We start from the raw sequence: 22667 nt of genomic DNA, 5'->3' as shown, positions 1-22667 counted from the left end.
CCCCTAAAGAAATAGAAGCAGTCATTAATAGTCTCCCAACCAAAAAAAGCCAAGGACCAGATGAATTTAGTGCAGAGTTCTATCAGACCTTCAAAGAAGACATAATTCCAGTTCTTCACAAACTATTCCACAAAATAGAAACGAAAGGTACTCTACCCAACTCATTCTATGAAGCCACAATTACTCTGATACCTAAACCACAAAAAGACCCAACAAAGATAGAGAACTTCAGAACAATTTCCCTTATGAATATCGATGCAAAAATCCTCAATAAAGTTCTTGCTAACCGAATCCAAGAACACATCAAAACAATCATCCATCCTGACCAAGTAGGTTTCATCCCAGGGATGCAAGGAGTGTTCAATATACAAAAATCCATCAACGTAATCCAGTATATAAACAAACTCAAAGACAAAAACCACATGATCATCTCGTTAGATGCTGAGAAAGCATTTGACAGAATCCAACACCCATTCATGATAAAAGTCTTGGAAAGATCAGGAATTCAAGGCCCATACCTAACCATGATAAAAGCAATCTACAGCAAACCAGTAGCCAATATCAAAGAATATGGTGTGAAGCTGGAAGCAATCCCACTAAAATCAGTGATTAGACAAGGCTGTCCACTCTTGCCCTACCTATTCAACATTGTACTTGATGTCCTAGCCAGAGCAATTAGACAACAAAAGGAGATCAAGGGGATACAAATTGGAAAGGAAGAAGTCAAAATATCTCTTTTTGCAGATGATATGATAGTATATATAAGTGACACTAAAAATTCTACCAGAGAATTCCCAAGCCTGATAAACAGCTTCAATGAAGTAGCTGAATACACAATTAACTCAAATAAGTCAATGGCCTTTCTCTACACAAAGGATAAACAGGCTGAGAAATTAATTAGGGAAACAACACCCTTCTCAATAGTCACAAATAAAATAAAGTACCTTGGCATGACTCTAACTAAAAAAGTGAAAGATCTGTATGATAAGATATTCAAATCTCTGTAGAAAGAAATTAAAGAAGATCTCAGAAGATGGAAAGATCTCCCATGCTCATGTATTGGCAGGATCAACATTGTAAAAATGTTTATCTTGCCAAAAGCAATCTACAGATTCAGTGCAATCCCCATCAAAATTCCAACTCAATTCTTCAACGAATTAGAATGGGCAATCAGCTGATTAATTTGGAATAACAAAAAACCTAGTATAGCAAAAACTCTTCTCAAGGATAAAAGAACCTCTGGTGGAATCACTATGCCGGACCTAAAGCTGTACTACAGAGCAATTGTAATAAAAAACTGCATGGTATTGGTATAGTGACAGACAAGTAGACCAATGGAACAAAATTGAAGACACAGAGATGAACCCACACACCTATGGTCACTTGATCTTTGACAAGGGAACTAAATCCATCCAGTGGAAAAAAGATAGCATTTTCAACAAATGGTGCTGGCACAACTGGTGGTTATCATGTAGAAAAATGCGAATTGATCCATTTTTATCTCCTTGTAATAAGGTCAAATCTAAGTGGATTAAGGAACTCCACATAAAACCAGAGACACTGAAACTTATAGAGGAGAATGTAGGGAAAAGCCTTGAAGATATGGGTACAGGGGAAAAATTCCTGAATAGAACAACAATGGCTTGTGCTGTAAGATCGAGAATCGATAAATGGGACCTCATAAAATTGCAAAGCTTCTGCAAGGCAAAAGACACCATCAATAAGACAAAAAGGCCACCAACAGATTTGGAAAGGATCTTTACCTATTCCAAATCGGATAGGGGACTAATATCCAATATATATAAATAACTCAAGAAGGTGGACTCCAGAAAATCAAATAACCCCATTAAAATTGGGGCTCAGAGCTGAACAATGAATTCTCACCTGAGGAATACTGAATGGCTGAGAAGCACCTGAAAAAATGTTCAACATCCTTAATCATCAGGGAAATGCAAATCAAAATAAACTTGAGATTCCATTTCACTCCAGTCAGACTGGCTAAGAACAAAAATTCAGGTGACAGCAGATGCTTGCGAGGATGTGGAGAAAGAGTAACACTCCTCCATTGTTGGTGGGATTGCAAGCTTGTACAACTACTCTGAAAATCAGTCTGGTGGTTCCTCAGAAAATTGGACATAGTACTACCGGAGGATCCAGCAATACCTCTCCTGGGCATATATCCAGATGTCCCAACCGGTAAGAAGGACACATGCTCCACTATGTTCATAGCAGCCTTATTTATATTAGCCAGAAGCTGGAAAAACCCAAATGCCCCTCAACAGAGGAATGGATACAGAATATGTGGTACATTTACACAATTAGATGTACTAATTAGAGTACTAATTAGCTATTAAAAATGAATTTATGAAATTCCTAGGCAAATGGATGGACCTGGAGGGCATCATCCTGAGTGAGGTAACCCAATCACAAAGTAACTCGCACAATATGTACTCACTGATAAGTGGATATTAGCCCAGAAACTTAGGATACCCAAGATATAATATACAATTTGCTAAACGCATGAAATTCAAGAAGAATGAAGCCCAAAGTGTGGACACTTTGCCCCTTCTTAGAAATGGGAACAAAACACCCATGGAAGGAGTTACAGAGACAAAATTTGGAGCTGTGACGAAAGAATGGGCCATCTAGTGATTGCCATATGCACGGATCCATCCCATAATCAGCTTCCAAACGCTCACACCATTTCATACACTAGCAAGATTTTGCTGAAAGGACCCAGATATAGCTGTCTCTTGTGAGACTATGCCGGGGCCTAGCAAACAGAGAAGTGGTTGATCACAGTCATCTATTGGATGGATCACAAGGCCCCCAATGGTGGAGCTAGAGAAATTACCCAAGGAGCTAAAGGGAACTGCAATCCTATAGTTGGAACAACATGATGAACTAACCAGTACCCCGGAGCTCTTGTCTCTAGCTGCATATGTATCAAAAGATGGCCTAGTCGGCCATCACTGCAAAGTGAGGCCCATTGAACTTGCAAACTTTATATGCCCCAGTACAGGGGAACCCCTGGGCCAAAAAGGGGGAGTGGGTGTGTAGGGGATTGGGGGTGGGTAGGTATGGGGTCTTTTGGGATAGCATTGAAAATGTAAATGAGGAAAATACCTAATAAAAAATAAATTTAAAAAAAGTTAAACCACTATAGAAGAGGGAAGAATAAATGATTCTAATTTTCCTGGGTGGCACAAGTCCTAAGAGAGACTTCAGAACCATGGAGAGCACTGGTGAGGAGAAAGACTTTATTTCCATAACTCTTAGACCTCCAAACACAATTTCAATATCTCTGCCAATAAATTTTTGAAGCACTGGTTGGATAGAAGAAAGGTGGCCAAAACTTCTTCTTAGGAGCTTTGGTCATATCTATGTCCACCCTCTTCAAGGCCAGGCACATCGATGTGATGATGCTAATGTTTGGAAGCATTGCTGTTCATGTTCTTATAGTACACCATTCCCATTTGTCCTATAATGTCCAAAGCCTCTTCAAAGCTGTGATCCTTTGGTTCATTCAATAGAATACCTACAGGAATTTCCTGTACTTCCTGGAAGAAAGATGACTGTTAGCATTGATAGTGTCCAGGGAAAAGGACTAGGGTATACACTGAATGAGCAGAATGCAAATGCATAGTAAAACTGACCGAGGACACCCATTTGAGTATAAAAGTGAAGAGATTTGTGCTCATGATGAAACATACTAAGCTAGGGTTAATATTTTCCAATTTGGTTCTGCCTGTCTTCCAAATTCAGAGCTAGGATTCTGTTTTACAGTAAAAGTAAGACAGCTGTTTTATCTAGAAGTATGCCAAATTTGTCTCTATAGAAATTTAGTCTACATAAAAGCTATCTTCCTTGAAAACTGGCCTGGCAAAAGGTAAATGGTTTTTACAGATGCAGAGGCTGAAATCAGGAAATTAGAATGGTTATAAACACAAGTCTCAGGTTGAGAAGTCAATGTACCTTCCATCATTCTCAGTTACTTCGTCCTCATTATTTCCCCTGGAGACATCAAATTAGTGATTCCCACTGAAGCTACAAGCTGGGAAACCCTGAGAAAAAACATGCCAGTATGGGTTTCTTAAGTGGTGGAAGTTTCTACATTTAAGCATTTTTTTAAACCAAGTGCAAGGGATAGATGTTAGGGGGCTTTAGTGTACTAGTGATGGATCTTAGTGAGTCTGAGAGCACCACCTGCTGCAGTCCCACACACTCTTGCTGGGGCACCTTGCCTAATGCACTTTGTACCTGACATATGATTTGCTAATAATTCCTGTGTCTGCTTAGGAAGTAGAATTCATGAAGGGGTAAATCAAGAACAACCCTGCAGAGAAGGTTCCTGTACACATCCTTTGTCTGTGTTGATACAACACTCTGAATTTCTGACTTCCTCATTTATGAAAAGTTTCCATTGAGGCTAGAAGTATAGTTCAAAGTTTACCTCTGCCTTTGCAGAACACATGGGTTCAGTACTTAAAGAGGCTATCAAACATCTTAATTCTAATGAATGAACCTAATTTCTTTATCATCCTCCACAGAGACAATCAAACACACACACACACACGCACACACACACACACACATACACACATACACACATACATACACATACACGCATATACTTACTGAACATACATAAATCTCAGGGAAAAGAACCATACACATAAAATACAAAAATACACATTAAATAGAAATAATCTCCACATCACTAATACTGTTCCAAACGAGAATAATACCTCTATTAAGGACATTCAAGGAAGGCTACTGTTCTAATCACAGACCTTAGAAATAAAGTGGAGACTGGGTCCTGTGTGTAACTTTTCTTGAGCCATGTTTGTCTTTCCTTGGGTTTGACTAGGGAATACTAAGTGTCTTGGAATCTAGTTTCCTTGTGTTCCTATTTCATGGATTGTCTACCCTAGATCTCTACAATAAAAGGAACCACCTAGGACTATCCCAAGCCCCCTTTGTAGATTAGTGGTCCTCTACTACCCAGTCAATCACCATCTTGTAAGGTGTCATTTTATAAGGACATGGACTTAGCTCAACTGTTCCTACCTTACAGTGAAAAGTCCATCTCTCTAACCATAGCCACTCAGCTTTGCTTTGTCAACAATGAATGATGAAGCAAACAAAAAAACAAAAACAAAAACAAACACACAAGAAAATCCCACCCAATCTATCCTCCAGGCAAAGAGGACACTGAATATAACTGTTTTTTCAATTTGTTCCTATCTGTCACAGTTGAATAACTCTATACCTAGAATCTAGAACATAGGATCTCACAATACAATTCAGTAGCAGATTCCTAAGTATCAATAACTAAATAAGACCACCAAAGTCACCCTGAATGGAAAGAGTTTGAACTTTCTCTTTGTTGCAGACATAAACACCATATTCAGGATGAAGACCTACCCGGTAAAAATTTGGAAATTCACTTTTCACCAACTCTCTGAATTCCTTCTCACCAAGTACAACTGTTGTTCCAATTGAATAATTTCTGAAGATCTTGTAGATATTCATTATGTATCGCTCACTTGAGGTCAAACCTTGGTCCATCTTATATTGTTGGAAGAAGGAAAACATAAAACTGAAAGGAGAAGAGTGACTTTTTCACCTTCCCTTGGCCTGTTCTCTGGAAAGTAACAAATTGGTAGATAAGTAGAACATCACATAGAAAGGAATCTTTTGATCATGGGGAGACAGCTTGTTACTCAATTTTAAAAGATGAGACTTTGACCTTCTAGAGAAAATAATTAAAGCATTTTTTAACCCAGAGAAAGAGTAAATCAAACCAGTCAAGGTCAGCAGGAGAGGTTTTCAGGTGGATGGATTGAAACAATTCTGTATTACATAAAAAAAAAATAATAATTCTAACCCAGACAGCAGCATCCTGTCAGGGGAATCTGGAGATTACTTACCAAAGCAGAAGAGCCACCCAGAGTGTGCACAAGAGGAGGTGCACATAAACATTTATAGGTAGAAATGGGCTGTAAATATGACTCTCCCAGGGAAACACTGAGTCACAAATTAAAAATGTGGTGACCCAGCCAAGGCTAGATTTGGGACACAACTAATCTCTCTCCCTCTCCCTCTCCCTCTCCCTCTCCCTCTCCCTCTCCCTCTCCCTCTCCCTCTCCCTCTCCCTCTCCCTCTCCCTCTCCCTCTTCCTCTCCCTCTCCCTCTCCCTCTCCCTCTCCCTCTCCCTCTCCCTCTCCCTCTCCCTCTCCCTCTCCCTCTCCCTCTCCCTCTCCCTCTCCCTCTCCCTCTCCCTCTCCCTCTCCCTCTCCCTCTCCCTCTCCCTCTCCCTCTCCCTCTCCCTCTCCCTCTCCCTCTCCCTCCCCCTCCCCCTCCCCCTCCTTTCTCCATCTTTCAATATCTCTCTCTACCTCTTTCCCTCTCTTACTCTCCCTGTCTTTCCCTTTTTATGCCCCTTTCTTCTCTCCTCTTCTGCCTCTTTCTCTCCAAACTATTCCTACCTTCTATCCTGAGCTTTTGTCCCCACCAGCAAGAACACGCTCAGGACAACCGGAATCTTCTGTGGCAAAAGCTTTATTGCTTACTTCTTCAGGAGCCAGTGGAGAAGAGAGAGAAAATGGCAGAGCCCCATCCCTTTTATGGAGGATTGTCCTCCGCCTCGGACATGTCGCTCCCTGATTGGCTGTAGCCCATCGACTGGAGTTGTCGTCATGGGGAAGGCAGAGCACATGGAGTGGAAAACTGTCCCGGCACATGTGCAGCTTGCTTGTTTACTACTTAGAACATGGGTGTTAGCGCCATCTTATAATGGCGAATGTGAGGGCGGCTCCTCACAACCTTCCTTGATTTTTCTGTTTCTCATTGGAATCTGCAGCATGAAAGTACAGTTAGACTGAAATATGTTTTCATATCCTGTCATTTTTACTCTGCTCCTTAACATCTTTAGGGAGACAACTTGCCTGATACACTTCCTCATCCATTCTATAACTATCAGAGTCTTTCTGAGCATTCATCAGAACTGAAGCAAACAGTTTGACCCCAAGCACAATCCATCTTGTCCATCCTGCCTAAGGAGGGATTCCGACCCTATACTTGCATGGCTCTGTTAAGTGCTCTAATGAGAATAAATTTTATTTATGGAATGTATATCACACTTAAATTTTTTTGAAAAATAATAAATGCTAATTTTGCAGATAAATGATTATATGAGCAGAGAGGCAAGTTCACAAGGATGCATAGCTTGTGTTTCTTCCAATGGGAACTGCTTTCAAGTATCTACATTTTTGGTGAAGTGAAATGTCCACCACCCCCTCTCTATTGGAGACTGAGTGTCCATCCTCTGCACTAGCATGGGCAGGGAACTCTGAGGATAACTTCCTAAGTTTAGTCCAAATTTGAGCCCAACTCTACAGGACCGTACAACACAAAAGACTGCTGTTTTGATTTTAATTTATTGTTGTTCTTTATTCTTATAATATAATGGGTTTCATTGTGGTTTATCATATACATAAAATGCACTTGTACTTTACTCACTACATTACCCTTTCTCATGCTCACTCATTCCCTTCTTCTGCCTACCTACAATATGACTTTTACTACTAGAACTTATTTTACTGCAGATGACTGGCAATATTCCTCTTTGTCATAATGATTAATTTTGTTTAACAGGACAATATGTAATTCCTAACAAGAATAGGGTTTTTTCAGTCTCAGTGTTGAATAAAATTCCATGTGAATATTGGGTGATTAAAAGAAGAAATTTTTCTATTCATCTATAGATGGGTACCTAGTTTCATCATATAAGTTAGAAATTGTACATACCTGATTGTAAGACTTGTTCCATAGCCATGTAACAAAGGCAGCATGACCATGTCACAAAATAGATGTAAAAGTCAATGGTATGGAATGATTGATCTACATATTAACCTATACTGCCTCATCACTGGTTTAATTCTTTTTTTTTATTTAAATTTAGTTTTAATTGACAAAGAATAATTGTACATATTCATTGCATAGACTACAATGTTTTGGACTAGGTATACATTGTGACTTAATTAAACTGATTAATAAACCTATCACTTTATATTCTTTTTTTTTTTTGATTTTTAATATTTTTATTACATATTTTCCTCAATTACATTTCCAATGTTATCCCAAAAGTCCCCCATAGCGCCCCCCACTTCCCTACCCACCCATTCCCATTCTTTTGGCCCTGGCATTCCCCTATATTGGGGCATATAAAGTTTGCAAGTCCAATGGGCCTCTCTTTCCATTGATGGCCGACTAGGCCATCTTTCGATACATATGCAGCTAGAGACAAGAGCTCCGGGGTTCTGGTTAGTACATCATGTTGTTCCAACAATAGGGTTGCAGATCCCTTTAGCTCCTTGGGTACTTTCTCTAGCTTCTCCATTGGGGGCCCTGTGATACATCCAATAGCTGACTGTGAACATCCACTCCTGTGTTTGCTAGGCCCCGGCATCATCTCACAAGAGACAGCTATATTTGGGTCCTTTCAGCAAAATCTTGCTAGTGTATGCAATGGTGTCAGCGTTTAGAAGCTGATTATGGGATGGATCCCTGGATACTGCAGTCTCTAAATGGTCCATCCTTTCATCACAGCTACGAACTTTGTCTCTGTAACTCCTTCCCTGGGTGTTTTGTTCCCAATTCTAAGAAGGGGCACAGTGTCCACACTTTGGTCTTCATTCTTCTTGAGTTTCATGCGTTTAGCAAATTGTATCTTATATCTTGGGTATCCTAAGTTTTGGGCTAATATCCACTTATCAGTGAATACATATTGTGTGAGTTCTTTTGTGATTGTGTTATTTCACTCAAGATGATGCCCTCCAGGTCCATCCATTTGGCTAGGAATTTCATAAATTCATTCTTTTTAATAGCTGAGTAGTACTCCATTGTGTAAATGTACCATAATTTCTGTATCCATTCCTCTGTTGAGGGACATCTGGGTTCTTTCCAGCTTCTGGCTATTATAAATAGGGCTGCTATGAACATAGTGGAGCATGTGTCCTTTTTACCGGTTGGGACATCTTCTGGATATATGCCCAGGAGAGGTATTGCTGGATCCTCCGGTAGTACTATGTCCAATTTTCTGAGGAACCGCCAGACTGATTTCCAGAGTGGTTGTACAAGCTTGCAATCCCACCAACAATGGAGGAGTGTTCCTCTTTCTCCACATCCTCGCCAGCATCTGCTGTCACATGATTTTTTGATCTTAGCCATTCTGACTGGTGTGAGGTGGAATCTCAGGGTTGTTTTGATTTGCATTTCCCTTATGATTAAGGATGTTGAACATTTTTTCAGGTGTTTCTCTGCCATTCGGTATTCCTCAGGTGAGAATTCTTTGTTCAGTTCTGAGCCCCATTTTTTAATGGGGTTATTTGACTTTCTGGAGTCCACCTTCTTGAGTTCTTTTTATATATTGGATATTAGTCCCTTATCTGATTTAGGGTAGGTGAAGATCCTTTCCCAATCTGTTGGTGTTTTTTTTTGTCTTATTGATGCTGTCTTTAGCCTTGCAGAAGCTTTGTAGTTTCATGAGGTCCCACTTGTCAATTCTCGATCTTACAGCACAAGCCATTACTGTTCTATTCAGGAATTTTTCCCCTGTGCCCATATATTCAAGGCTTTTCCCCACTTTCTCCTCTATAAGTTTCAGTGTCTCTGGTTTTATGTGAAGTTCCTTGATCCACTTAGACTTGACCTTAGTACAAGGAGATAGCAATGGATCGATTCGCATTCTTCTACATGGTAACAACCAGTTGTGCCAGCACCATTTGTTGAAAATGCTGTCTTTCTTCCACTGGATGGTTTTAGCTCCCTGTCGAAGATCAAGTGACCATAGGTGTGTGGGTTCATTTCTGGGTCTTCAATTCTATTCCATTGGTCTATTTGTCTGTCACTATACCAGTACCATGCAGTTTTTATCACAATTGCTCTGTAGTAGAGCTTTAGGTCCGGCATGGTGATTCCACCAGAGGTTCTTTTATCCTTGAGAAGAGTTTTTGCTATCCTAGGTTTTTTGTTATTCCACATGAATTTGCAGATTGCACTTTCTAATTCGTTGAAGAATTGATTTGGAATTTTGATGGGGATTGCATTGAATCTGTAGAGTGCTTTTGGCAAGATAGCCATTTTTACAATGTTGATCCTGCCAATCCATGAGGATGGGAGATCTTTCCATCTTCTGAGATCTTCTATAATTTCTTTCTTCAGAGACTTGAAGTTTTTATTATACAGATCTTTCACTTCCTTAGTTAGAGTCACGCCAAGATATTTTATATTATTTGTGACTATTGAGAAGGGTGTTGTTTCCCTAATTTCTTTCTCAGCCTGTTTATTCTTTGTGTAGAGAAAGGCCATTGATTTGTTTGAGTTAATTTTATATCCAGCTACTTCACCGAAGCTGTTTATCAGGCTTAGGAGTTCTCTGGTGGAATTTTTAGGGTCACTTATATATACTATCATATCATCTGCAAAAAGTGATATTTTGACTTCATCTTTTCCAATTTGTATCCCTTTGATCTCCTTTTGTTGTCGAATTGCTCTGGCTAGGACTTCAAGTACAATGTTGAATAGGTATGGAGAAAGTGGACAGCCTTGTCTAGTCCCTGATTTTAGAGGGATTGCTTCAAGCTTCTCACCATTTACTTTGATGTTGGCTACTGGTTTGCTGTAGATTGCTTTTATCATGTTTAGGTATGGGCCTTGAATTCCTGATCTTTCCAAGACTTTTATCATGAATGGGTGTTGGATCTTGTCAAATGCTTTTTCCCCATCTAACGAGATGACCATGTGGTTTTTGTCTTTGAGTTTGTTTATATACTGGATTACGTTGATGGATTTCCGTATATTGAACCATCCCTGCATCCCTGGGATGAAACCTACTTGGTCAGGATGGATGATTGTTTTGATGTGTTCTTGGATTCGGTTAGCAAGAACTTTATTGAGGATTTTTGCATCAATATTCATAAGGGATATTGGTCTGAAGTTTTCTATCTTTGTTGGGTCTTTTTGTGGTTTAGGTATCAGAGTAATTGTGGCTTCATAGAATGAGTTGGGTAGAGTACCTTCTGTTTCTATTTTGTGGAATAGTTTGTGAAGAACTGGGATTAGATCTTCTTTGAAGGTCTGATAGAACTCTGCACTAAACCCATCTGGTCCTGGGCTTTTTTTAGTTGGGAGACTATTAATGACTGCTTCTATTTCTTTGGGGGATATAGGGCTGTTTAGATCATTAACCTGATCTTGATTCAACTTTGGTACCTGGTATCTGTCTAGGAACTTCTCCATTTCATCCAGGTTCTCCAGTTTTGTTGAGTATAGCCTTTGGTAGAAGGATCTGATGGTGTTTTGGATGTCTTCAGGATCTGTTGTTATGTCTCCTTTTTCATTTCTGATTTTGTTAATTAGGATGCTTTCCCTGTGCCCTCTACTGAGTCTGGCTAAGGGTTTATCTATCTTGTTGATTTTCTCAAAGAACCAGCTCCTTGTTTGGTTGATTCTTTGAATAGTTTTTCTTGTTTCCACTTGGTTGATTTCGCCCCTGAGTTTGATTATTTCCTGCCGTCTACTCCTCTTGGGTGAATTTGCTTCCTTTTGTTCTAGTGCTTTTAGGTATGTTGTCAAGCTGCTAATGTGTACTCTCTCTAGTTTCCTTTTGGAGGCACTCAGAGCTATGAGTTTTCCTCTTAGAAATGCTTTCATTGTGTCCCATAAGTTTGGGTATGTTGTGGCTTCATTTTCATTGAACTCTATAAAAAGTCCTTAATTTCTTTCTTTATTCCTTCCTTGACCAAGGTATCATTGAGAAGAGTGTTGTTCAGTTTCCACGTGAAGGTTGGCTTTCTATTATTTATTTTGTTATTGAAGATCAGCCTTAGTCCATGGTGATCTGATAGGATGCATGGGACAATTTCAATAGTTTTGTATCTGTTGAGGCCTGTTTTGTGACCAATTATGTGGTCAATTTTGGAGAAGGTACCATGAGGTGCTGAGAAGAAGGTATATCCTTTTGTTTTAGGATAGAATGTTCTGTAGATATCTTCCAGATCCATTTGATTCATAATTTCTCTTAGTTTCTCTGTGTCCCTGTTTAGTTTCTGTTTCCATGATCTGTCCATTGGTGAAAGTGGTGTGTTGAAGTCTCCCACTATTATTGTATGAGGTGCAATGTGTGCTTTGAGATTTACTAAAGTTTCTTTAATGAATGTGGCTGCCTTTGTATTTGGAGCATAGATATTCAGGATTGATAGTTCCTCTTGGAGGATTTTACCTTTGATGAGTATGAAGTGTCCCTCCCTGTCTTTTTTAATGGCTTTGGGTTGGAAGTCAATCTTATCAGATATTAGAATGGCTACTCCAGCTTGTTTCTTCATGCCATTTGCTTGGAAAATTGTTTTCCAGCCTTTCATTCTAAGGTAGTGTCTATCCTTTTCTCTGAGATGAGTTTCCTGTAAGCAGCAAAATGTTGGGTCTTGTTTGTGTAGCCAGTTTGTTAGTCTATGTCTTTTTATCGGGGAGTTGAGTCCATTGATATTAAGAGATATTAAGGAAAAGTAATTGTTGTTTCCTGTTATTTTTGTTGTTAAAGTTGGCATTCTGTTCTTGTGGCTGTCTTCTTTTAGGTTTGTTGAGGGATTACCTTCTTGTTGTTTCTAGGGCGTGGTTCCTGTCCTTGTATTGGTTTTTTTCTGTTATTATCCTTTGAATGGCTGGATTCATGGAGAGATAATGTGTGAATTTGGTTTTGTCGTGTAATACTTTGGTTTCTCCATCTATGTTAATTGAGAGTTTGGCTGGGTATAGTAGCCTGGGCTGGAATTTGTGTTCTTTTAGTGTCTGTATAACATCCATCCAGGATCTTCTGGCTTTCATAGTCTCTGGTGAAAAATCTGGTGTAATTCTGATAGGCTTGCCTTTATATGTTACTTGGCCTTTTTCTCTTACTGCTTTTAGTATTCTATCTTTATTTAGAGCATTTGTTGTTCTGATTATTATGTGTCGGGAGGTATTTCTTTTCTGGTCCAGTCTATTTGGAGTTCTGTAGGCTTCTTGTATGTCATGGGCATCTCTTTCTTTAGATTTGTGAAGTTTTCTTCTATAATTTTGTTGAAGATGTTTGCTGGTCCTTTGAGTTGAAAATCTTCATTCTCATCCACTCCTATTATCCATAGGTTTGGTCTTCTCATTGTGTCCTGTGTTTCTTGGATGTTTTGAGTTAGGATCTTTTTGCATTTTACATTTTTTCTTGATTGTTGTGCAGATGTTCTCTATGGAATCTTCTGCACCTGAGATTCTCTCTTCCATCTCTTGTATTCTGTTGCTGATGCTCGTATCTATGGTTCCAGATTTCTTTCCTAGGGTTTCTATCTCCAGTGTTGCCTCATTTTGGGTTTTCTTTATTGTGTCTACTTCCCTTTTTAGGTCTAGTATGGTTTTGTTCTTTTCCATCATCTGTTTGGATGTGTTTTCCTGTTTTTCATTAAGGACTTCTACCTGTTTGATTAGGTTATCCTGTTTTTCTTTAAGCGTTTGTAACTCTTTAGCAGTGTTCTCCTGCAATTCTTTAAGGGATTTTTGTGTTTCCTCTTTATTGTCTTCTACCTGTTTACCAGTGTTCCTTTGTATTTCTTTAAGTGTGTTATTAAAGTCCTTCTTGAAGTCCTCTACCATCATCAGGAGATATGCTTTTAGATCCGTGTCTAGCTTTTCCAGTGTGTTGGGGTGCCCTGGACTGGGCGACGTGGGAGTGCTGGATTCTGATGATGGTGAGTGGTCTTGGTTTCTGTTAGTAAGATTATTACGTTTACCTTTCGCCATCTGGTAATCTCTGGGGTTAGTTGTTGTCTTTGTCACTGTTTAAAGATTGGAGCAGAAGCTGTGTTCCACTCACCAGCAGTCTCAAAATCCTGTGGCGGGGGTCGTGGGTAGCTGGCAGTACCCCGGTGCTGGTCCAGCCGGAAGAGTCCTGTGGTCCTACTCAGGCCGGTTTTCTGCTTCCCTAACTAATGCAGTCTCTGGTCCCGCGTGCAATTGGATTGGAGCAGAAGCTGTGTTCCACTCACCAGAAGTCTTAAGATCCTGTGGCGGGTGTTGTGGGTAGCTGGCGAGTGTCAGCCGACCCTGCGCCCCAGCTGCTCCGGTGCTTTTCTGACTGGAAGAGGCTTGTGGCCCTATGTAGGCCGGATTTCTCTCTCCCCAACCAGAGCAGTGTCAGGTCCCGCGTGATTGGACTGGAGCAGAAGCTGTGTTTCACTCACCAGCAGTCCCAAAATCCTGCGGTGGGGGTCGTGGGTAGCTGGCAGGTGTAGGCAACCCTGTGCTCCAGCTACCCCGGTGCTGATCCGGCCGTATGAGGCCTGTGGCCCTACTCAGGCCGGTTTCTGCTTCCCTAACTAATGCAGTCTCAGGTCCCGCGCGCAATTGGATTGGAGCAGAAGCTGTGCTCCACTCACCAGAAGTCTTAAGATCCTGTGGCGGGTGTTGTGGGTAGCTGGCGAGTGTCAGCCGACCCTGCGCCCCAGCTGCCCCGGTGCTTTTCTGACCGGAAGAGGCTTGTGGCCCTATGTAGGCCGGATTTCTCTCTCCCCAACCAGAGCAGTGTCAGGTCCCGCGTGATTGGACTGGAGCAGAAGCTGTGTTCCACTCACCAGCAGTCCCAAAATCCTGCGGCGGGGGTCGTGGGTAGCTGGCGGGTGTCAGGCAACCCTGCGCTCCAGCTACCCTGGCACTGATCCTGCCGGATGAGGCCTGTCGGTTTAATTCTTTAGAGATTATGTTTATATTTATTTTATGATTATGGATGTTTTCACTAGATATGATTGTTCATTGTGTGAATCCAGTGCTTACAGAGTTCAAAAGATGACACAGCTTCCATGACAATAGAATAACAGTTGGTATTTAATTGTCATATGTGTGCTAGAAATTAATGTCATGTTCTTTGGAAGAGAAGACTGTGCTTTTCTTATTTAATCATGTCTCAGCATCACACATCAGGGTTTTCCCCCTTTTTCACTTGCTTTTATGTATTTATTCACATTACATGCTGTACACACCCTCAACCCTCCTCTACTTCAAGCCCCTTATACCCTTTGCACCCGATATTTTCACTTTCTGGAAGAGAGGAAAGGTGAACCCGTGGGAACCAGCCCTCCTTGGCACATAAAGTCACACTGGGACTAGAACCATTCTCTCCTTCTAAGGATAGACAAGGCAGTGCTGATAGGGAAAACGGATCCAATGTCTGGGAGCAGATTCAGAGACAACTCCAACTGCCGTAATCAAAAGTAGTATCCTATAATTTTTAAATTTGATTTTGTTTATATGGTGGAGTATCTTGATTGATTTTCATATATTGACCCTTTACTGCCTAGCGGGGATGAAGCCATCTTTATCTTGGTGGATGATGACATTGATGTGTTTCTGGATTTGGTTTGCAGCCAATTTGTTGAGTATTTTTCCATCAATGTACATTAGAGAATTTGATCTGATAATCTCTTTCGATTTGGGGACTTTGTATTTTGCTTATCACAGAGACTATGGCTTCATAAAATGAGTTTGGAAGTTTTCTTCCTGTTTTAATTTGTAAAACAGTTTGTATAGTATTGATATAAGGTTTTGTATGAAACTCTGGTAGAACTTTGCACTAAAACTATGTGGCTATTGTCTTTTTCCGTGTAGACACTCTTAATGCCTATTTTTGTTTCTTAGTGGTCATATGGCTGTTTAAATAGTTTATATGATGCTGATTTAGCTTAGGTAACTGTCATAATCTAGAAAATTATCCATTTAATAAAGACTTTCAAGTTTTGTGGAGTATTGGCTTTTGATGAAAGACCTAATGATCCATTTAATTTATACAGTTTCTGTAGTTATATCTCCCTATTCATTTCTGATTTTATTAATTTGGATACAGTTTCTCCATATTTTGGTTAGTTTGCCTTGGGTAGGTGTATGTATATCTTGTGTCTTTTTCAAAGATCCAGCTCTTGATTGTTTGTTTTGTTTTGTTTTGTTTTGTTTTGTTGACTATTTGTATTATATTCCTTGTTTCCAACTGCTTGATTTCAAAGGCTTATTTTCTGTTTTGCACTCCTCGTTGGTGTGCTTGCTTGTTCCACTTCTAGAGCTTTTGTGTGTACTTTTAAACTGCTGATGTGAAAATTTTGAAATTACTTATGAAGTCATTTATTCCTATGAATGTTGTTCTTAAACTGATTATATTGAGTCCCCACTGTTTGGATATGATGTCCCTTAATTTTCAGTGTATACTAGAAATATTTCATTTATTTCTTTATTTCTTCACTGACCACAAGATTACTGAATAGAGCTTTGTTCTATTTCCATCATAATGTAGTCTTTCAGTATTTCTGCTGTTGTGCAAATACAGATGATGTTGGGCTGACAGGACATACTGTGTTTTTTCAATACTTTCTATCACTTGAGGCATGATTGTGACTAATATGAGGTGAAATTTTTGAAACGGATCCTTGAGGGAATGAGAAGACTTTATATTATTTTGTGTTTTGATGAAATATAGATTCTATAGATGATATTAAATCCACTTGATTCACCAGGCCATTTAGTTTCATTATTTCTCTGTATAAATTTTTCTGGATGTCCTGTCAGTTACTGAGAGTGGAGTGTTGAAATTTTTCAAGCATTAATGACTGAGTTTTGAGATGTGATTTAAGCTTTAGCAATCTTTTTTTTTTTTTTTATAAATATATGTGCCCTTGTGTTTGAGCATAGGTGTTAGGGCCTTCTTGGAGCATCTTTGCTTGGCATAGAGGCTCAGAGCCCTCTAGTATGTGTCCCAAAAGCAAAGCATAGTATATTTGGCTCAGAAGGGAAGAAAGGTGTCAAAAAAGTGGAGTTCCCCTTGAAATAGCAGTTTCTTCAGGGCCACATGCCTTAGCCAAGAGCACAATCATATTCCAATGCCTGTATATTTGCACCATAGACCTAATTTATTTGATAAGTTGCAGTAATCAAGACAAATGATCTGATTAATTCCTTCATTTTAAAATATAGATAATTTGGAATAATTGAAATGTTGTTTGTAAGGCAAAAAAAAAGGCATTTAGAGAACTACTTGATATTTCAATTATTTAAACATGAACTTCCCCATTACTTATATGCAACATGGCTCTTTTAACTCAGAACTACTTCTGAGTATAAAAGTGCTCCATTGCTTCAAAGAACACTTATAGCTATAACACCTATAATATTCTAACATTTTGGAGTTTCATTCTATCAGAAGATAAGTAGAATTAGGCAAACTGTGATTTTGTGTCTATTTCACTCACAGGGAAGGTTTAGTGTTGTTGTTGCAATACTGGCTCATTGTAGAGGAACTGCAGAAATATAATGTTGCTAAACATACTGTCTTGATTTGATGATTCATTTTTGCAGGTTCTGAGACTACCCATGTATTTACTACAGGAGTTAAGAAAAAACTTGCCCCACACATATTCTAAAATGTTCTTAACCATTCAAAAGCTTTTTTTTTAGCATGTTAGAAAATGACAAGCAGCAGAAATGAAAAAAAAATGCCTTTGGGTGAGGGCCAGGTACTGCATGTAGGCAAAATGAGGCAGGCAAACAATAACTGACACCAGTGATTTCAGGAGAAAAACTATGTTTTAAGAGGACAAAAATGGCTTGGTGTTTACTAATATTTACCATTCTAAACACTTTGCTATTCAATAGTTGAAGTCCTATGATTTCTGGGGATCACCATATGCTGTTAGCAAAGACAGATTAGGTAAAAATTAGGTACTAGGTTCTTATTTATTGATGACCAAACAAGAGGCTTGAACTTTGTTAAATCTACATGAACCACAGGGAAATGAATAGAGCCATTCTGTGTCCCAGAGAATCACTAGTCCTTTTTATTTTGTTTGAAGCACTGGTTTTATGAAAGAGTCTTTGAACAAGACTATATGGGTTGTCAGATTTTAGACAGAGACTATAGGTATTTCCAGCCAAGACAAGAGAAATACTCAGAGCACAGGCTTCTGTTGTCCCTTCAGCTTCTTTAAGTCAACACAATGATGCTGAGTAATAGCATAGCAGAAAATGACAGGTTTCTCTTCCCCAGAGTTGAGAGAGAGTTATCTTACATTCCTATGGAATCCGAGGTCCCATTGAATTCTCCTGTGAACTGAATAAAGTGTGTCAGCTCTTCTTGGTCCATGTTGTATGCGAGGTACTGGTCTGTGAACCAGGGCACTATACTGCATGGATCCCTAGGAGCCAAATTTAGGACCACTAAATGAGATTGACAGGGGTAGACTAGGCCAGAGAGAATTATCTTCCTCTAGGTGTTACTGCTCTATAAGACAGACAATCCCAGACATTCTTTGATGAAATATCTCATTACTTCTTTCATTGAGGATTGTGTCTTTTACACATTTAGAGGTGTTTTAGGTTGGAAAAGAAGACAATTTCTATTTTCTTAGTCTGAGATGTTACGGATACTTCATCTTCATAAGCAGGATCTTTGGGTGTTGCTCCTATGTGACTGATTGTTACAATCCTCTCCATGGGATGGTGTAAGTACATGTTCCATCACATAAAACTGGTCAGAAGTAGATTAAATGTCAAAGATTCTTAGATATTATGGAGATTTATAAACCTACCTGATCTTAACAAGTTTTTGTTTGTTTATTTGTTTTGTTTTATGTTGTTTGTTTTTTATTTTTTGAGACAGTGCTTCTTTGTGTAGCCCTGGCTGTCCTGGAACTCACTTTGTAGACCACAGTGGACTCAAACTCAGAATTCTGCCTGACTCTGCCTCCTAAATGCTTGGATTAAAGTTTGTGCCACCACACTTGGCTTGATCTTATCAAGTTTTATGTCTGTTGTCATGGTCGAATGCCACACAGAAAACGGAAGAACAGAATTTTTTTTTAAGAGAAGCAATAAAGAAATAAAGGAAGATGAAGAGTCATGCATGAAGAGAAAATACTAACTCACTCTGGATAAAGCAGAAAAGTAGAGCTCCAAACTCCAGGCATACATGTACATACACACATATATAGAATGGAGGATAGTCCCACCAAGAATGTCCAGCAAACTGTATTTTTTTTTGTTAGCAGTATTTATGCTATCTCTGAAAATATATATGACAATCAAGGTGTGCCCTCACAGCAGAACAATGGATGACAAGACCTTTTAAATAACTTTGTGTCCCAATATCATTGTTTGCAGAAATAATATATGCCATGAATTGTTAAGATCTAGGGAATATCAGGAGGTTTGGAGCAAAATGGAAATAAAAATTCTAAGAATAATAGGAATAGAAGAGGATAAATATTACCCATTCAAAGGGTCAGAAATCAACTTTAACAAACTCATAGATGTAAACTTCACTAACCTAAAGAAAGAATTGCCAATAACTATATAAGGAGCATATAGAACTCAAAAGAGATTAGACGGCAAAAGCAATCTATTTCACAATAAGATAATGGTAATAATAATAATAATAATAATAATAAAATAATAATAATAATAATGATATACAGAACAAAGAAAAACATTAAAAGCTATGAGAGGAAAAAGCCAAATGATATACAAAAACAGAGTACTCACATTTGCAAAAGGCTTCTCTGTAAAAGCCAGATGAGATATACACATAGTTTAGGAGTCCTGTTTATAAGGTCATAAGAGCAGTAACACAGGAGAGAAAAAAGAAGGCCAAGGAGTAAGAAAAGACAACATTGCTTACATATGCCATAAAAAATATCATTTTGAGGTCAGAACGATTGGTGTTAAGAGCAGTTCAGATAAAACAAATAAATAATAAATAATTATTCATGCTTATCAATAAAAAAAATCTAATAACTTAAAGGATAGATATCTACACAGATGTAATACACTTTAGGGCTTCCATAATGGTTATGCAGGTTTTTAATCCAAAACTTTAAGATCAAAAGTTGGTTAGAAACCCCAAGTCTCGATTGAAAATTTCTACAACATTAAATTGTAGTGACAGCACTGTGTTTAAAATTGGAGACAGAGGAAACTGTCATTACCTCAGCAATCTGCAAGGGTGGGGATATATTAATCCTTAAATGTATGTTATGTTTTATGAAAGGATTGGGGGCATGGCATATATCATGAACAATCAGGGTTGGGGAAGCATCATCATCAGATTATCAAGGTCAAACATCTTGCTGACAAGGATTTACATGGATTGCAGTATATTTCAGAAGGTAGCTTGATTTATTAAACTTGATTTATTTCTTGTATTTATTTAAGGAGGTCAGTTGGCAGGGCATCTGTCTTGAGAAAGTTGTTTCTTGTATAAATTATCTTTGATGAAAGAAATTTGTGGTTTCTGAAGCAAAAGACTTTAACTATTTCTCACTAATTTATTTTAATTGGTGATTGCACTAACATGAGTAGCTCACTTTGCTGTGTGTGAAAGGCAGTGAGCTGAATGAATCAGACCTACTATATTTTTGATAGTATTTATCTTATGTTTATCCAAGACACTTTCATAGAATCAAATTTTAAACTGTGCTGTTAAAATAGTCCATCTATGAATGCTGATGTGTCAAAACATGGGGAAGTCTGCATTCCAGTACTTAAACATCCACTGCAGAGATTGACAAAAATTGATGATTTCATTGGCAAAACAAGTTATACATGTCTCTTATTATGCATGAGTGAACTATGCATTTCTGCCTTTAGAAGTAGCAAAGATTCCTGGATATGTCAACCCCGCAAAATTCTACACTGTATCTCTTATTCTCATGTAATGAATATGTACCACAAACCAGAAATGAGTTTCTGGGCAGAGGACCTAGCAATAGAAGTCTCCATTCCTTGTGAGGTATAGTTTTGATCATACTCTTTGAGAAATTTAAGGAAAATGACTTAAACTTTTGTGCATATGTTCTCACATGTCTCTATGATCCTTCATAAAAGAATGTTAGGAGCCCTTACCTAAAGCATGGCAGAAGGAGAAGATCAAGGAGTGGATAAGCTGACTGTTATCAACAATTTTCCTTGAGAATAAGGTCCCTTAACATTCTTCATGAATGTTAAAGAATAAGTTACTCACTTGGCTGTGCTCCATACTTCTGAATATACAACCTTCAATGGGAGGATGTCCAACATGCCTCAACTCAGAACAAAGTCATAAGACCCGGTACACTCATCTACTAAAAATTATCCACAAGTTTGTTTAATTCCATCATTGTATGATTGACAACTACAAAATTATACTACTATAATTGAAAATGCCTGTAGACTTTTCTCTCAACTTTTTTCATATGCATTTCAGAAATTGTTATACATGACAAATGTAGTATGCCTGCCGTCAACTCAGAGCTCTGACAAAGGATCAGCAATTTGTGGAAATTGTACAAGGTAGTTGTGCAGTACACTGGCTTCAACATCTTCACAATTACATAGCACCTGAAATATGTAAGTGTTCCTAATATATGAGCCAGGTTCTTTAGCTTGGTAGTCAAAGAACCTGCCATGCAATTCTGGGTGTCCCATTTACAAAATGAGCAGACATATTTTCAGTGACCTCCAGGGTTGCTGACCACACTCCCTGTTGATGTACAGTGTACATATGAGCAACCTGCTCAGGCTTCTTCTCTCAAATGCTTTGGGACTCCCAACATGAACATCAGGCTCCACTGGCTTTGCTATTTTGTGACATTGTCATGGAGCAAATAAGATACTACTCAAATTGGAATCCTGACAATACCTGTTATACTTTACAAATCTGTACTTTGAGGTTTCTATGATTTTTTTTAAATAGTCAATGCTAATCGTCTTTCCTAATTACATTATGGTTTAAATTTATTGTATAGTACTAATCATTTTTGTTTTGATAAAATCCATGAAAAAATAACACAAGGAATAATTGTTTTACATCATAGTTCTGGAAATTAGTCTCTGATATCAAAGAGATGTGGAGGCTGGTGTTTGGAGCACTTTGTAACTTTATTTCTAGCCAGGAAAGAAATGAATGGATGCAAGTGATCATCAAGGGTTTTCCTATATTATCATGTCTATCACAGTAATTGTTGCCTGAATCTAACAATTCAACTTACCAAGACTAGATTATCCCCTAGAAGCTGTAATGTTTAGTGATTATAAATTCTGTTAAGCAAAAATAAACAAATTACTAATCAAATACTTTCAATGTTATTGGCTTAGAATTATATTGCTAATCAAATGAATAGCTAATATGCCAACCATTTTCATTATTGCCATATTTCATCATAATTATATGTATTACACTTAAACTTATATGTATTACACTTAAACTCAGAAGAGGAGTCATGTCACAATTATAAATAAATATCCGTACCTCTGAAGCAGTTGAAATTTAGAGCAACATAAATATATTTAACAGTGAGCAGTATTTTGTAAGTTCATAAAGTGTGTATGATAAAGTGTGTATGATAAATTCTCAGTGAATAATGTTTGCTGGATTATGTAAAGTTGAACTTTATAATTCTCATCTTTGAAATATTTATTCTTTTGAACAGATTGTATGGTTAACAGACACAATGTCTCTTTGATATCAGAGACTTCTGGAACTGTGTATATATTGGTGCATTTGACATCCAGTGGAGAAGCATCTCACCTACCCTGAACCTGAAGTTACAGCTGGGGTAAGCTCA

At 38.4% G+C, this 22667-nt stretch overlaps 1 protein-coding gene across 1 annotated transcript; it reads right to left on the bottom strand.

Moving 5' to 3' along the window:
- Window positions 1–3425: 3425 nt before the first annotated feature.
- Window positions 3426–5571, bottom strand: LOC147005591 (protein S100-A9-like). Its single transcript, XM_085835328.1, has 2 exons — window positions 5428–5571; window positions 3426–3560 (listed from the first exon to the last, which is right to left on the bottom strand). Exons 1-2 carry the CDS (start codon window positions 5569–5571, stop codon window positions 3426–3428), a joined length of 279 nt encoding a protein of 92 aa, XP_085691454.1.
- Window positions 5572–22667: the final 17096 nt, after the last annotated feature.

The sequence above is a fragment of the Mus caroli genome, unplaced genomic scaffold (genome assembly GCF_978045245.1).
Source record: "Mus caroli unplaced genomic scaffold, Mus_caroli_1 scaffold_3, whole genome shotgun sequence".
In the NCBI taxonomy this organism is placed as follows: domain Eukaryota; kingdom Metazoa; phylum Chordata; class Mammalia; order Rodentia; family Muridae; genus Mus; species Mus caroli.
Note: the sequence above shows the minus strand (reverse complement) of the source record. Positions and strands in the feature narration are given on the sequence as shown.

What these genes read in the sequence shown, in the direction of transcription:
- LOC147005591 (XM_085835328.1), bottom strand. Translation starts at nt 5,571, where the DNA reads ATGGACCAAGGTTTGACCTCAAGTGAGCGATACATAATGAATATCTAC. An exon ending in AATTTCCAAATTTTTACCGG is followed by an intron (nt 3,561 to 5,427) that starts GTAGGTCTTCAT and finishes TCTTTCTTCCAG; the next exon opens with GAAGTACAGGAAATTCCTGT.